Raw genomic sequence first — 16,787 nt, forward strand, 5'->3', positions numbered from 1 at the left:
CACTTTTGTGGGAGCCCTGGATTGAGTTCCAGGCTCCTGACTTTGCCCTGGCCATATCCTGGCCACTGTGGGAATTTGGGGAATGGACCAGCAAGATGGAAGTTCTCTATATATCTATGTCTCTTAAATAATAAAAACAAAATAATCACGTTAAGTATGATTAAAGAAGACAATGTTTTGTGTTTGTAATGGAACTGTTAGTTTTCCCTTTAGTGACCAAGAATAACAAACATGGAAGAGCCTTGAGGACATGAATTATTTAGTCACTCATTTATTCCACTTGCTCTTTAGGGAATGCCTGTTGCATGGTAGTCTAGATAATGGAATAGGGTGGAAAGGGGAGTAAGTTTCTTTCATCACAAAAATTCATGAGTTAAGAGCAGGGTGTATGCAACAATACTGTGCTGCAGAGTCAGAGACGTTAGATGTGGCTCCTTTGGAGTTGGGGTCTCTCTCCTGGAAACGGGTGCTCCAGGTCAGCCTCTCCACCCTGCCCCTGCTCCCCCCCGCCAGTATGGGCAGTATGTGGCAATTACTTGAACTACTTTCTCCGTTTCTTTGCATAGCCAAGCCATCCAGCATTTTTATTTCTTTAGCACCATTGCTTTAGTTGTAAAAGAGTGTCATTTCCATCTGTTTGTTAATAAATTATCATTTTCTTGGGCAGAGGTGTATCCATAGTATAGATGTAGGATTTTGTTTTGTGTTGGCTGTGACAGAGTTTAGCCCCCTTTTCCCCACTGTGCTTTGTATCTGATATCTAATATATTTGCAATAGGGATATGCATTCCTTTAGTAAGCTTTTAGCTTTTTACATGTAGGTCAAGGATAGGAAAAGATGACTATTTTGATAAAGTTTGATTTTTTTTTTCATTTTATAGGTCCTTTTATGGAAATGCAGGTGTAAGGAGAAGTTACCAACCAAATTAGAAGATGGGATCGAACAGCAGCAGAATCAGTGATCTTCCTAAAAATGAATACTTAAAAAAGTTATCAGGCACAGAATCTGTCTCTGAGAATGATCCATTTTGGAACCAGCTTCTGTCATTTTCTTTCCCTACACCAACTAGCAGGTAAGAGATCATCTGGAGATTGAAAATTCATAAGGCTTCATGAACTAGTATGATATGCTTATTTTTCAGAAATATTTTTTGAGGGTACTTCAAAAAGTACTTGAGGGTACTTCAAAAAGTTCATGATCATGGCGGTGTCATGGCTCAGCATGTCGGCACCTGTGACACCAGCATCTTATGTCGGAGCAGTGGTTCATGTCCCACCTGCTCTGCTTCCCATTTGACTCCCTGCTAATGTGCCTGAGAAAGCAGCTGAAGATGGTGCAGGTGCTTGGGCCCTGCCACATGCGTGGGAGACCCAGATGGAGTCCAGGTTCCTGGCTTTGGCCTGCTCATTCCCTGGCTCTTGCAGCCATTTGGACCAGTATATGGAAGATCGATATTCCACCCCCTCTTCTTTCGCTGTCACTTTGCCCTTCAAATAAATAAAATAAATCTTTTTTAAAAAGTGCATGAAAAATGAGATTAAAATATGTTTTTTTTGGTACAGAAAATTTTGATATCATCTGTATGAGGGGTCTTCAACACATTCACTGAAACATGTTTTAAAAACTGCATATATTTTAAACTTTTTAAATTAAAATTTTATTTGAAAGGCAGAGTGATGGGGGTGGGGAGGTGTGTGGAGAGAGAGAGGGAGAGGGAGAGGGAGAGATTTCCATCTGCTGGTTCACTCCCCAAATGGCTGCAATGACTGGGACGGGGTCAAGCCAAAGCCAGGAGCCTAGAACAACATCTGGGTCTCCCACGTGGATGGCAGCTGCCCAAGCTGGATATGAAGTGGAGCAGCCAAGACACTAACCTGCCTTCCAGTGTGGGATGCAGAGTCTCGCAGGTGGCTTCTTAACCTGCTGTGCCAGAATACCAACCCCAATTTCAAAACTTTTTATGCCAAGATAAACTCACCTTTTAATTTTACCTTAACATGAACTTTTTAGAGTACCCTCATGTTTGTCAGTCACATGTGTACCAGTAGAAAATGGGAAAGATATAAAAATAGGACATCCGTTTTCTCTTCCCTTTCCCCCTCAGTCGCATCCTTTCTCCTTAGATGATTACTCGTAGCAGTTTCTTTATCCTTCTAGAGATAGTACAAGGTGATAAGCGTGTTTCCCATGCCGTTTTACAAAATTGCTTAAATACAGCACTGTTTTGTCCCTTGCATTTTTTTCCACTGTGAAGTGAAATACATCTCGTGTGTGTCAGCACACCTGCAGCCACCTGCCTTATTCTGTCAATGGCTGCAAGATACCTATGGAATACAGGTACCTAGCTTTCTGTTGATATTTAGATGGCTTCCAATCTTTAGTTACAACGTAAAGTGCCACATACGTCATTTCTCATGCATACAACAATATATCTCAACCATAAGTTCCTGAGGCAGAATTGCTGGGTCAAGTTATGTGTGCATTCTTGGTTTTGGTAGATAAGCCAAGCTGCTCCATGAACGTTGTACCAATTTATTCTCCAACCAGCAATGCTTGAGAGGCTCTGTTGTCCCATGGTTTTCTCAGTTGGTGTATTTTTTGACTTGATCACTGTCAATTTTTTTTTTTTGACAGGCAGAGTTAGACAATGAGAGGGAGAGGCAGAGAGAAAGGTCTTCCTTCTGTTGGTTCACCCCCCAAATGGCTGCTACGGCTGGTGCACCGTGCCAATCCAAAGCCAGGAGCCAGGTGCTTCCTCCTGGTCGCCCATGCGGGTGCAGGGGCCCAAGCACCTGGGCCATCCTCCACTGCACTCCTGGGCCACAGCAGAGAGTTGGACTGGAAGAGGAGCTACCAGGACACCCGGCACCCATATGGGATGCTGGCGCCGAAGGTGGAGGATTAACCAAGTGAGCCACAGCGCCGGCCCCCAATTTCTATTTTTTAGATTTATTTGTTTTATTATTTGAAAGAGTTAACAGAGAAGAAGAAACACACACACACACACACACACACACAGAGAAAGAGAGAGAGAAAGGAGAGGGAGAGAGAGAGAGGTCTTTTGTCTGGTTAACTCCTCAGGCAGCCGCAATGGCCAGTGCTGGGCCAGGCCAAAGCCAGGAGCCAGGAGCTTCTTCTGGGTCTCCCATTAGGGTGCAGGGGCTCCAGGGCTTGGGCCATCTTCTGCTGCTTTCCCAGGCCATAGCAGAGAGCTGGATCAGAAATGGGGCAGCCGGGACTTGAACTGACACCCATATGGGATGCTGGCACTGCAGCACCAGCCCCCAGCCAGGTCTTTAACTTGCACTCTGGTATGGGAAGCCAGCAGTTGCAAGTGGTGGCTTAACCTGCACCACAGCACCAGTGGTCCTGTCCTGTCCTGTCCTGTCCTTTCCTGTCCTGTCCATTCCATTCCATTCCATTCCATTCCATTCCATTCCATTCCATTCCATTCCATTAATTTGTTTGAAAGGATTACAGACAAAAAGAGGCAGAGAGAGATCTTCCATTTTCTGGTTCACTCCCCAAATGGCTGCAATGGCCAGGACTCGACCAAGCCAAAGCCAGGAGCTTCATCCAGGATGCAGGGGCCCAAGCACTTGGGCCATCTTCGGCTGCTTTCCCAGGTGCATTAGCAGAGAGCTGGGTCATATGAGGAGCAACTAGGACTTGAACTGGCACCCATATGGGATGCCAGCATCATAGGCTTTACCCGCTACGCCCCAGCATAGACCCCACTACCAGCCTTTTTTTCTTTAATGATCAAGGTTGTGTTTATTTTTCATATATTTAAAGTTTATTTTGTTTCCTTTTCTGGGTCCTTTTTATGCCTTTTGTCAATAATTAATTTCTGACCTTGAATACATTTGAATTGGGCCTTAGAAGTTATCAGTTTATCTGATAGCACAGATTAGATGTATATTATATGAAGTGGTTACTTATTACTGCTTCTGAGTGGCTGTGGACTAGTGGGAAGTGTCAACTTGGAGATGAACTACTGTAGCAGCAACAGATTTTGAGGAACCAGTGCTGTGGCATGGCAGGTAAAGCCACCGGCTGTGATGCCGGCATCCTATTTGGGCACCAGTCAAAAGTCCCAGCTGCTCTGTTTGTGATAATGGCTTGGGAAAGCATCAGAAGATGGCTCAAATGTTTGGACCCCTGCACCCACATGGGAGATTCGGAAAAAGCTGCAGGCTCCTGGCCCAGTGCTGGCTTTTGTGACCATTTGGGAAGTGAACCAGCGGATGGAAGATTTCTCTCTCTCTCTCTCTCTGTCTCTCCTTCTCTCTAACTTTGCCTTTCAAATTAATAATAAATCTTTAAAAAGTATAAAAGCTACAAAGTGAGTCAACTCCTCATTGTAGCTTGGTGGGAGAGTAGATCCTGTAGAGGCCTCATTTACGTGTTGCATCTACTCTTGACCTCTGTCGCTTTCTGTTTGAAAGTATCTTGCTCCTCGGTGATGTTTTTGTTTGATGTATGACCTTGAGATTGAAGGCTTCGAGGTGGCAGGTCCCTCCTCCCTGCCGTCATCAGGGGCCAGGATGGCCTGGTTCAAGAAGTCTTTAGGACTAAGAGGAATCTCTGTTGGGAAGACTCTGAATCCCGACATTTGTGAGATTGCTCCTTTCTGGAATTCCTCAGATCCACACATTCTGTGTTCAAGTGCTGCCCGGTGGTGCAGCCAGAAGTTGGTGTCAGCGGTGTTTAGAGACACCAAGGCCCTAGCACCAACCTGCTCCTTCCTTACCACTAACTATATTTAGTGCACATGGGACATCACATGTTGTCAGCGTTTCCAGGCATGGTTGTGAAATCTTATTTTGATGCTTGAGGAGTTTTAATTTTTCATCTTATTAAGAGCGCTCACGAAGCAAAGGTCTGAAATTGAATCAGGATATTCAAGAGTGAAGTTTAAGTAATACGCTGTTTGTTTTTCTTAATATTTAAAAACTACTTCTATAACTGGCTTTTGCATGCTCTAAATTACTGAAGGGTAGCAGGAGACATGCAAAGCGGCCTGTTTTTGTTATTTTTGGGGTCATAGGCGTCTGAGCCTCTCCACACAGAGTGTGGTGCCAGTGGATGTGTTCACGTGTGTCGCGTTCATCACCGAGAGCTGTGGGACCTGATGGCCTTGCACTGTGTGTCACACGAGTGCCCCTTAGTTCTCATGCTTTAATGGAGGGCTGGAAAGGCCGTGCTGTTGCCTTCAGTGGGCTTCTAACTTGGCCTGTAAATCAACAAGACGTCTGGTGATGTGTGATATATGCTGTGGGAAGATGCACGGGCAAGCGTGCGCATGGCAGCAAGGGCACCCATCCAAGCTGGACTGGAGCAGCGTGGGTCAGAGTGTTCCTGGGAGAAGTGGCATGTTTGTTTTGCTTCTGGTTTGAAGACTCCTGCATCCCCGTGGTTTGTATTGCTGAATATTCCCGAGAGTGTTTAATGACAGGCTTCCTTTCTAGCCCTACCTCCCATTGGCCCAGGACTCCTTCCTGGAGGTGGCGGTAGGTGACCTTTACACTGACAGCTGAGTGGAAGGAAGGGACTGGGAACAGAAGGCCGTGCCGTAGCGGGAGTACACGAGGAGCTCAGTGGTGAGCAAGGATGTGAAGAGCAGTGGCGAGGGGGACAACCTTAGGAAACTTGGAGGGTTTTTATAAAAAATAGTAAGGACTGCTTTTAAGTGTAAATTTCATTTGAGCACTAATATGTAATGAACTTGGGGTTAAAGAACTGGGAACAGGACCGCCTTTGATGCCAGCATCCCATACTGAGTGGTGGTTCAAGTCTTGGCTGGCTGCTCTGCTTCCTGCTGATGCACACCCTGGGAGGCAGCAGATGCTGGTTCCTACCACCCATGCGTGAGTCCCGGATGGGGTTCTGGGCTTTGGCCTTAGCCCAGTCCTGGCTTTTGTGGGATTTTGGGGAGTGGATCAGCAGATAGAGGATCTCTCTGTCTCTGTCTCTGTCTCTGCCACTCTGCCCTTCAAATAATCTTTTTTATTTAAAGATTTATTGATTCATTTGAGAGGCAGAGTTACAGAGAGAGAGAGAGAGAGAGAAAGAGAGAAAGAGACAAAGAGAAATCTTCTACTCGCTGGTTCAGTCCCCAAATGGCAGCAACAGCCAGAGCTGGGCCAGTCTGAAGCCAGGAGTCAGGAGCTTCTGGGTCTCCTATGTGAGTGCGGCCGCCAAAGCACTTGGGCTGTCTTCCACTGCTTTCCAAGGCTGTTAGCAGAGAGCTGGATCAGAAGAGGAGCTTCTGGGACATGAGCCGGCACCCATATGGGATGCTGATGCCACAGGTGAAGGCTTAACTTACTATGCCACAGTGCCAGCCCCAATACATCTTAAAAAATAAATTAAAATTTGGAGCCAGACTGCCCTTGCGTTGCATCTCAACACTACTGCTCATTGGCTTTGAGAACCCAGGCAAAATACTTTACCTCATTGCACTGCTACTTCTGTAAATGTGAACAGCGCTCCTTCACGTGTAGATTTGTAAGAACAGTAAATACCTTCATGCCTGTGGAGTGTCTGCCTTTCTCTTCCTTCAAGGAGCAGATACTCATTTTTTTTTTTTTTTAATTCACAAGCTTTTATTGGGATTCCGCTCCCTGGTGAGGTTCCCCGGTCCCCCCACGCCTCAGAGATTGGGAGGGCTCCTTTTATAGATACAGGGCATGGGGGTTAAAGGTTGAGGCAGGTCTGATCCTCATTGGTTGACCTTTAGGCACCAGCAGGGACCTTGACAAGGACTTTTCTTCCCTGGAAGTGCGGGTAGGGAAAGAGTAGGCCTTCCCTCCTTGCGGATCCCAAAGCTACCATCCCGACCTTTTGATGATAGGAAAAGGTGCGACAATGAGTCTCTGGCTACTACCTGCTGATTGGGGACATCATCTACAGGGGCCCACTGTGGGTATCTTGGGGCTCCGCAGGGACAGGCATGTATGGATGGAGAAGCATCTGGTTGCTGAAGGCCTTGGTTCATTCCATTATCACCTGCTATAAACACTTAAACAGACACTGTAGTATACAGGTCAGGGTGAGAATAGCAACCAGTGATCCTAAGAGTGACATTAACCAGGTAATGAAAGGATTTCATAGAGGAGAGGAAATGAGGGGGTCTCTGGACCCTTGTGAGGATTGTTTGATGGATGTGGTTTAAATCTGATCCCAGCCAAGACCAGGAGAAAGGCTACTCAACTTTTGCAGGTAGAAGGGTTTGTCTGAAGAGAAATTCTGAATAATCATACAACATTAAGTGAGGGAGAGGACCATCAGTACACACAGGTTGGGAGCAGAGACATTGATGTTAGAATAGAGGCTATGATTACAAAGGAATGAGACCCAAGTGGGCTAGACAGGGTCTAGAACGAAGGACAGAGTCATTATTAAGGAGCAGATACTCATCAAGAAGAGCAAAGGTTCGGTCCTGAGAGTCTAGAATATTTGCAGAATGAGAATAAGCAGCAGGAGTTTAACCAGCTTTCTGATGACTGCTTTATCTTTTGATTGGGAGTCCAGTGGGTCTTTTGAATTAATTGTTCAGCTATCTTAAAGCAGACATTGAGTATAGTGGTATTCGGTTTTGTGCTTAAACAGTATACCTTTTATGAAGGCTACTTGTCCAAAATCTTTACTGCATTATGAAAATTGTATTATGTATACTGAGCACTAGATGGTGCTCATATAAAGCAAAAAGGCAGTTTTTGGCACAGCCATTTAAAACTCATTTTGCTGAGTACAAAAGTAATAGTTCATTTTTCATATTTTCCAATATAGAAAAAGCACAAGGAGGGCAAAACAGATCCCAAAGAGGACTAACGTTTTGGTATATGGTCTTTTGGGTCTCTCTCATTCAAAACTGTTTTTATTGTATTGTACTCTGCACACATTTGTTTCTGAAACACATTTCCTACTGCAAATGCTTGTAGGGTGGGCTACCTTAGGAATATGCATGTATGTAACTAATGTTGAACATTTTGGTTGGTTGTTGTTTCTCATGATTTTATATGAAAATATGATGAATTTCTTCGTAGCCAAGTCTTTATGCATATCTCTAATTATATAAGGACTAGAATTCTTCATAGTTGATTTTCAGGTGATATATGGATATATGATCACATAAGTAATTGTTCAGTGTAGGAGAGTTAGAAAATGTAGAGACAGAGGGAAAACAATCAGATTTTCTCATTATGCAGATATAACCACTTTGAATATTTGGGTCTATTTTCTTTCATATCTTTTTCAAATACACTCATTCCTGTACAAGACAGGTATATTTATACTGCTTGTTTAAAACAAAAATGAGATTATATTGCATTACTGTTAGGTAACTATTTAAAATATTTATTTATTTATTTCAAAGGTAAACTGACAGAGAAAGAGAGAGGTCTTTTCATCTGCTGGTTCAACTATCCACATGGCCATGGTGGCCTGGGTTGGTTTGGGCCAAAGCCAGGACCAGGAGCCTGGAACTCCATCCAGGTCTCCTATGTGGTTGGCAGGGGCCCAAGCACTTGGACCATCTTCTGATGCTTTCCCAGGCCCATTAGCAGGGAGCTGGGTTGGAAATGGGATAGCTGAGGCTTGAACCAGGTGCTCATATGGGATGCTGGCATCATAGGCAGCAGTTTAACCCACACTGCCGCAATGCCAGCCTCCGTAATTTCCTTTCTTAGAGTGAGTAATCTCTTGCATTTATATACCACATCATATAATGTTTTCTAAATTTGTGCTTGTTGTATTCTTAGAAATCCTTTTAGAGGGCTTCCATTTCTTTTTATTATTGTTAGGATCCAATTTGATTTTTCTTTCAGGGATTTTTCTTGCATTATAAAAAGTCCATTGTGCTGAGGCTTTGCTAACGTGGATGTCACCATTAATTGACTGGTTGTTTATTGAGCCCTCACTGGGTGCCGGGTGCTGGTCTCATTGCTTTAGGTAAATCTCTCATTGTTTCTCAGGTCAGCTCTGTGATTCTTCCTGAAACTGGGGAAACAGTGGCCTCGCAAGATTGTCCTAGGTCACACAGTGGGTAGTGGCTGGTAAGGACCAGATCTTAACCAGGTTTACATAACTCCAGAGACAAATTCTGTCGACCGTCATGCTGCATGTCCCCTTTTGCAACATAGCCTAGTGCACAGACCAAGCTTCAAGTGGTGACTGAAGAGCTTCAGTGTGCAATTGTACAGTAACCTTGGAGCGAAGAACCACCAAAGCTGCAGGACACGGTCCCAGGTCTCCTGGGTCTGGCACCATTGTTTACAGTGCTGCACTCCAGCTGACGGCTGCTCTGTCTGGTGTCGCAGTCCAGTCTTGAGTAGAGTATGTCTTTTCTCTCTCTGAGACGAGCTGGCTGCATGATCCTTTCCAAAGCTTCTTAGTCTCTTTCCTCAGTTGGGAAACAGGAAGAGAGCCTCCCTGAATCGGGGCACAAGTTTTTTTTTTTTTTTTTTTTTTTTTTTTTTTTTTTTTTTTTTTTTTTGACAGGCAGAGTGGACAGTGAGAGAGAGAGACAGAGAGAAAGGTCTTCCTTTGCCGCTGGTTCACCCTCCAATGGCCGCCGCTGCAGCCGGCGCACCGCGCTGATCCTGGCAGGAGCCAGGAGCCAGGTGCTTTTCCTGGTCTCCCATGGGGTGCAGGGCCCAAGCACCTGGGCCATCCTCCACTGCACTCCCTGGCCATAGCAGAGAGCTGGCCTGGAAGAGGGGCAACCGGGACAGAATCCGGCGCCCCAACCGGGACTAGAACCCGGTGTGCCGGCGCCGCAAGGTGGAGGATTAGCCTATTGAGCCACGGCGCCGGCTGGGGCACAAGTTTTTAACTGACAGAAGCAATTAAGTGATTGGAAAATTATCTTTTCCTTTGACTCTTGATGCGTGTGTCCGTTTCTGTAGCTTTATTCTCTTTGGCACACTGAATGTACAATTTTATTAGACTTTTCAAGCTGAAAACGGCCTGCTTGTTGCTGAGGAGGGCCTGGGATAGCTACTAAACTGTCTTCTGCTTCTCTCACTGGGTTGCTTGGATGGCGAACACAGGAACGTACTAGGCTGTTTTATTAAGAGAATAAATAATTTGAAACTTTTCTTGGCATTTTATTTTCTCAAACTGAGGGGTCATAAGAAGTTCAGATTTTATGTCTTGAGTCAAAACATTTATTTCCTGTCCTCCCATTTATATCTTTCTGTGCAAAATCATTTTAGAAGGTGCATCGGTTTGCCCTCCAGCTATAAGTTTAAACTGGGGGTGGGGGGAGAGATAACGAGCACAGTTCACAGCATTAAAGTGAAGGGGCTACTCCAAGTGCTACTCCAAGTGCGCTCAGAACTCCTCTACTCATTGTTTGGTTGAAATCTGACTTTCCAAGTTATTTTTTTCCTCTACTTTCATGAGAGAATAAACACTATTATCTAGCATAGTTGTGGCTGAAATGTTGACATTTTAGTAGTTGCAGTTCCTTTTTGGCAGGTAAGTGACAGCCTATAGGGTGTCTGAATCACATCAATATCAATGGACTCCTTTTGGGTCTGGTTGGTGCATTAAAAATTGCTATACCAGGTTTATAAACGGTTTCTATCCTTTGACTTTGCCGTATGACTAGGCTCGTTTTGCTACTGAATGCGCTGATTCTTGTTCATTTTGTGAAAGGTAAGGGGGGAAGTCTGCAGAAATGGCCCTGTCCTTTTTTGAATGGTTTCTTGTTGATGCACCCAGTCAGTCCTTAGGCTGACAAACATTGGGTGTTTGTCAGAGTGTGTATGGTGTGGGCTGAAAATGGCTTTATTGATAAACAACATCAATTTTGAAATAATTTTGTGGCAGAATTTTCAGTGAAGAGGGCTTTAGAATTCAGTGTTTATGAATCTTATTGCTTATCTGATTGCTCAGTGACTCTGTCCAGAAGTCTATTATAATTTCCCCTAACAGCTTTTACCCACTGGCTTTTCCTTAAAAGATTCGAACTAAGTTTATCGCCTTTCATTATTGAGATGCACATCTGGACTAGTGTGCAGTTGACACTGCTGTGAACTTTAACCCGTGGATTGGGGCAATGAATAACTTAAAAATTTAATTTCCTGACCAAATTCTGGTGTATGACTTCATAGCAGCTACAGAAAAGTTGTCTGTCATTTTACCACTTTCCTTATCAGGTTTAAATTTTTCTGTTTTATTCCAATTCTTTACCATTCACACAAATTTTGCATTATTATAACACAGATAGAAATTTTTATAACAAATACAACTTGCAAGTGTGACACTTTAACATTTAAAAGCTTGTTTATTCATTTACATTGAAAGGCAGAGTGACAGAGGGAGAGAGAACTTCCGTCTTCTGGTTCATTCCCCAGATGCCCACAAAAGCTGGGGCTGGGCCAGGTTGGAGCCAGGAGCCAGGAACTCAAGCTGGGTCTCCCATGTGGGTGGCAGGGACCCAAGTCTTGAGCCATCACCTGCTGCTCCCAGGGTGTGCGTTAGGAGGAAGCTGGAAGTGGAGCTGAGCTGAGACCTGAGCACAGACATTGTGATATGAGCTGTGGGCATCCCAGGTGGCATCTTCATTGCTGTGCCAGATGCCTGCACCATGACACACAGCTTCTTGTAAGTATGTATAGAAATGACAAGTAGCTGGGTTGATATTATATGGGTTTGTTTTAATAAAAAACCGAAGCAGGGCAGGCATTTGGCACAGCAGTTAAAGCGTGGGTTAAAATGTGTGTGGCCTTGGTAGATTCCTGGCTGTGGCTCCTGACACCAGCCTCCTGCTGATGCACACCCTCGGGGGCAGCAGGTGATGGCTCAAGTACTTGGGTCCCTACAACCTCTGTAGGAGACCTGGACTGAGTTCCCAGCTTCATCCTAGCCCAGCGCTGGCTGCTGTGAGCATCTGATACATGTGGACCAGTGAATGGGAGCTCTCTGCCCATCCCTGTCTCTGTGCCTCTCTAAGTATTTTTTAAAAATTAAATTATTATTCTTACAGAAAGTATTAAACTAAGTCAGATATGTTTATTCTTGCATTGTTACGTTGGACAAGTACTTAGCCTCTCTGTTTCTGTCACTTGTAAAATGAGGATATTCCTATTCCGTCAGTCAACTTGTTAAGTGAAATATTAAGGTGAAAACTTTGAATACTGTCTGTAGAACTATACAAAATGTAAGTTATTTCAAATTTATTGTCAGCAATTAATATGTTAACATCTTTAAACACTTTTTTTTAAGATTATTTAGGTTTATTTGAAGGCAGGGTGGCAGAGAGACAAAAACAGAGACAGAGAGATATCTTCCATCTGCTGGTTCACTCTCCAAGTGACCACAACAGCCAGGGCTGGACCAGGCTGAAGCTGGGAGTCAGGAGCTCTGTTTTGGTCTCCCATGTGGGTAGCAGGGACCCAAGCACTTGGGCCATCTTCTGCTGCCTTCCCAAGCACATTACCAGGGAGCTGGATTAGAAGCAGAGCAGCCGGGACTTGAATCTGGGATTGCCTGCGTTGCAGGCTGCAGCTCAACCTGCTGCACCACAACGCCAACCCCACCCCTGAAAACATTTCTGTTATAGATTCAGCAATACTTTCCCCAGATTCTCTCATTTCTTCTTAACCTGCTTTACTTAAAATAGAACACAGAGGTCAGCATAGCCCCAAATTTTGAATTAGTGGATTTCAAATCAGTGAGATCCTGCTAATTGATGTGTACTGAGCTGCAATTTTTATTTTTAATTAAATTATTTTTCTCTGTACTATAGAAAAAACTTCTAAAAAGTCAAATTTTACATATGAGCCAAATATTTCTGCTTCAGACCATGATAATAAGACATTTCTAAAAAGGCTGTGTTGTTCTACAGTCAGTTGGCAGGCTCTTTTTAAGCCTGTGTATTACTCAACTTTGTGTTTTCTTTCTTTAGCCTCCGGGCCTGGCAGTATCCATCCATGGCCTCTTCTGTTACTTACAGTCTAGGGTGTGCACAGGTACAGAAGAAAGAGGAAGGGGGTTGGGGAAAAAAAAAAGAAAAGAAAATTGACAGGAAGAAAGCACTGAATGATCAAAAACACTGAAAGGGCCCAGTTCCTGCTGGGGCTGCCTTGGGGCTCCAAAATGGAGGTCACAGATGAATTCAGTTATCGGCTTAAGTGTGCCTGCTTCTGTTCCCTCCACTTGTGAGTATTTTGCTTGCAAACCATAGCCTGCCTGACCTGTTAGGGTTGACTGAGGTATTCCGGACAACTTGCCTATTTTCCTGTGGTATAGGTAGATTATCAGGACACCTTAGCTTATTAGCTGACTGTGCTGTGTGTTTATTTTGATTGTGGAAACTTGAATTCTTGAACTTCAGGCTTCATGTGAAAGTAACTTTTTCCCCCTACCAACAAATGTTCTTTTTTGTTTGTCAGTTTTGGAAAACTGCTTGACATCTAACAGTGGTACTCTCCTGATTGATGGATGGCCCCTGGCTGTCACTCTGGGCTCTGGTCTTCTCCCTCCTCCCTTCATGACTTGATGACAGGGTGTCCCCTGAGGGTGTGGCTCTCAGCAGCTCACCCCAACAAGGCTGGCCAGGGTTGTTTCTCTTCCATCACCTCCTGACTGTGACTACTAGCATTTGGAGGCGTTTTTCTGCTGAAGTGGCTAATACAGTTGATCATCTTGTCTGTATAATGGGCAGTATTACGCACAATTTCTTACTGAATATTTGCTCACTTTTTCTGTGTGCTCATCACTAGACCGTAACAGGAGTGATTATGCCAGACGATTGTAACTCAGAGTTTGCTTTCAAAGAGGTTGTACACTCTCAACGCATGTCCTTCATGGTATTTGATACAAAAATGGTCTACCTGGTGCAACTGAAGAATTTAGGTGACATTGAATAGAATTTGTTCGAAATTTATGGTGAAAGGATATGATATTTTGATAGAAGATCATACCCTGTATGAATTGCTCTCTGTATAGGCCATTTTGTTTATTTGTTTATTTTTTTAAAAGATTTATTTATTTGAAAGTTGGAGTTACATAGAGAGAGAAGGAGAGGCAGAGAGAGAAAAGTCTTCCATTCGCTGGTTCACTCCCCAATTGACAGCAATGGCCGGAGCTGTGCCAATCCAAAGCCAGGAGCCAGGAATCTCCCCTGGGTCTCCCGCACGAGTGCAGGGGCCCAAGGACATGGGCCATCCTCTATTGCCTTCCCAGGTCATAGCAGAGAGCTGGATCGGAAGTGGAGCTGCTAGGACTCGAACTGGTGCCCATATGGGATGCCAGCACTGCAGCAGGTTTTACCTGCTACACCACAGCGCTGGCCCCTGTTTATTTTTTACAATGAACAAAGCAAGATTTATTTAAGTGAGAAAGCCTCTTGCCACAGCGGACAGGGAGGGGGTCTCCAAGTTGCCCTGGGTAGGCCATTTTAGAGGGAAAACAATCTGTAACTGTGATAAAGGTTCTTTTGCTTACTTACTGTCATCACAACATTTATCTGAGCATAAAAATCACTGGATTTTGTGTCAAAAGGTCTGAATTTACAGTTGCCAATTTAGCAATATGTGGGAGCTTATAAACCACAATTATGTATCCTTGGTGGGCAGTTGATTAAGTTTTTCTGAAATGTAATTTGTGATATTCATTAGAACAGAAGTATTCATTGGTCTAACAACTGGATTTATAGTTTATATTAAGGAGGTAATGGAAGAAGTTCAGGAATAGATGTAGAAAGATATATGCATAAAGACATTCATAGCAGTGGTTTTTTTTTTTTCTTTTCTTTTTTTTTTTTTTTTTAATGAAGCTTTATTTATTTATTTATTTGACAGGCAGAGTGGACAGTGAGAGAGAGAGACAGAGAGAAAGGTCTTCCTTTTGCCAATGGTTCACCCTCCAATGGCCAGCGCACTGCGCTGGTCCGAAGGCAGGAGCCAGGTGCTTCTCCTGGTCTCCCATGGGGTGCAGGGCCCAAGCACTTGGGCCATCCTCCACTGCACTCCCAGGCCACAGCAAAGAGCTGGCCTGGAAGAGGGGCAACCGGGACAGAATCTGGCACCCCGACCGGGACTAGAACCCGGTGTGCTGGCGCCGCAAGGCGGAGGATTAGCCTAGTGAGCCGCGGCACCAGCCCCCATAGCAGTGTTTATAGTTGCAGAGAGTTGCTAACCCCTTAACCATCCACCACTAAGGAGAATGGAGAAACAAACAGAAGTGTTGCATGTGTGTACTGGAATGGCACACAGCCACTGAAGATGATCTGACGTTTGTAGACTTGGGAAAGCCTGCTATAAAACCATTTGACTGTGGCCAGCTCTGTGGTGCAGCAAAGCCTCCACCTGTGGCGCCAGCCTCCCGATGTGGGTGCCAGTTTGTGTCCAGGCTTCTCCTCTTCTGATCCAGCTCCCTGCTTGTGGCCTTGGAAAGCAGTGGAAGATGGACAACATGTTTGGGCCCCTGCACCTGCCTGGGAGGCCTGGATGAAGCCCCTGGCTCCTGGCTTCAGATCAGCCCAGCTCCATCCATTATGGCCATTTGGGGAGTGAACCAGTGGATGGAAGACCTTTCTCTTGGTCTGTCCCTCTCTCTGTAACACTCTCCCCCAAAGTTTGTAGAACTTTTTATGGTTTAACTTTTTAAACTTATTTTGAGATAATTTAAATTTGCAACAAGTTGCCAAAACTGCACAGTTTCCTAACAGCCTTCACCCAGTGTACCCTAACTGTGACATTTGCATAAGGACTGAAGTACAAGGGCCTGCACTGTGGCACAGTAGGTTAACCCTCTGCCTGTGGTGCTGGCATCCCATATGGGCACTGGTTTTAGTCCCAGCTGCTGCTCTTCTGATCCAGCTTTCTGTTATGGCCTGGGAAAGCAGTAGAAGATGGCCCAAGTGCTTGGGCCCCTGCACCAGTGTGGGAGACCAAGAAGCAGCTCCTGGCTTCTGGCTTTGGATCAGCCCAGCTCCCACTGTTGTGGTCGTTTGGAGAGTGAACCAACGATGGAAGACTTTTCTCTCTGTCCCTCTCACTGTCTATAACTCTACCTCTCAAATAAATAAGTAAATAAAAATTTAAAAAATGACTGCAGTATAAAGTCAAAACTGGGAAGCTGACATTGCTGCAGTCCCCAGAACTTGTTGAGATTTCCGCGTTGAGTTGCTTGTGCATTCGTCTGTGTGTGATGCGCAGGTTTGTCTGTGTGTGGATTCAGGTCCTCAGCACAACCAGGATACAGAACATCCCACCAGGAACGCCACATCTGCCCTCTCCTCCGCATCCGAAATCTCACCCTGGCAGCCACTAATTGGTTTTCATCTCTGTAGTTTTATTTCATTATTGTGTAAATGGAATTGCACAGTATGTAACATTCTGAGGCTGACTCTTCACATAGTGTCTTTGAGATCCACTGAAGCTGTGTCTCAATAATTTATTCTTTTTGGATCGCTAAGGAGTACTCTCATAGTGTTGTGGATGTACCCTGTTTGTCTAACCACTCAATCACTGAGGAACATTGGGGTTGCTTCCACTTTTTGTCTGAGTTGAATAAAGTTGCTATGAACATTTGTGTACAACTTTTTATGTGAACCTAAGTTATGGGAAGTTGCTGTTTTTTTTTTTTTAATATAGATTTATTTATCATTTGAAAGGCAGAATTACAGAGAGGCAAAGGCAAGAGAGAGTGAGAGCAGAGAGGGAGAGAGGTCTTGCATCTGCTGGTTTACTCCTCAAATGGCCACAATGGCCAGAGCTGGGCCAATATGAAGCCAGGAGCCTCTTTCGGATCTCCCGTGAAGGCGCAA

General features: G+C 44.6%; 1 protein-coding gene across 4 annotated transcripts in view; it reads left to right on the forward strand.

Annotated features, from left to right (window-relative positions):
* The window catches only part of DYM (dymeclin), a 374,546-nt gene that overhangs the window by 28,257 nt on the left and 329,502 nt on the right, over positions 1-16,787 (forward strand). For all 4 annotated transcript variants that reach the window (XM_051851233.2, XM_002713527.5, XM_070050191.1 and 1 more), the window contains exon 2: positions 882-1,073. In XM_051851233.2, the coding sequence (XP_051707193.1) occupies positions 934-1,073 (140 nt within the window). In that variant the 5' untranslated portion in view covers positions 882-933. The remainder of the gene's footprint in view (positions 1-881; positions 1,074-16,787) is intronic.

This window comes from Oryctolagus cuniculus, chromosome 10 (assembly GCF_964237555.1).
Source record: "Oryctolagus cuniculus chromosome 10, mOryCun1.1, whole genome shotgun sequence".
Classification (NCBI taxonomy): domain Eukaryota; kingdom Metazoa; phylum Chordata; class Mammalia; order Lagomorpha; family Leporidae; genus Oryctolagus; species Oryctolagus cuniculus.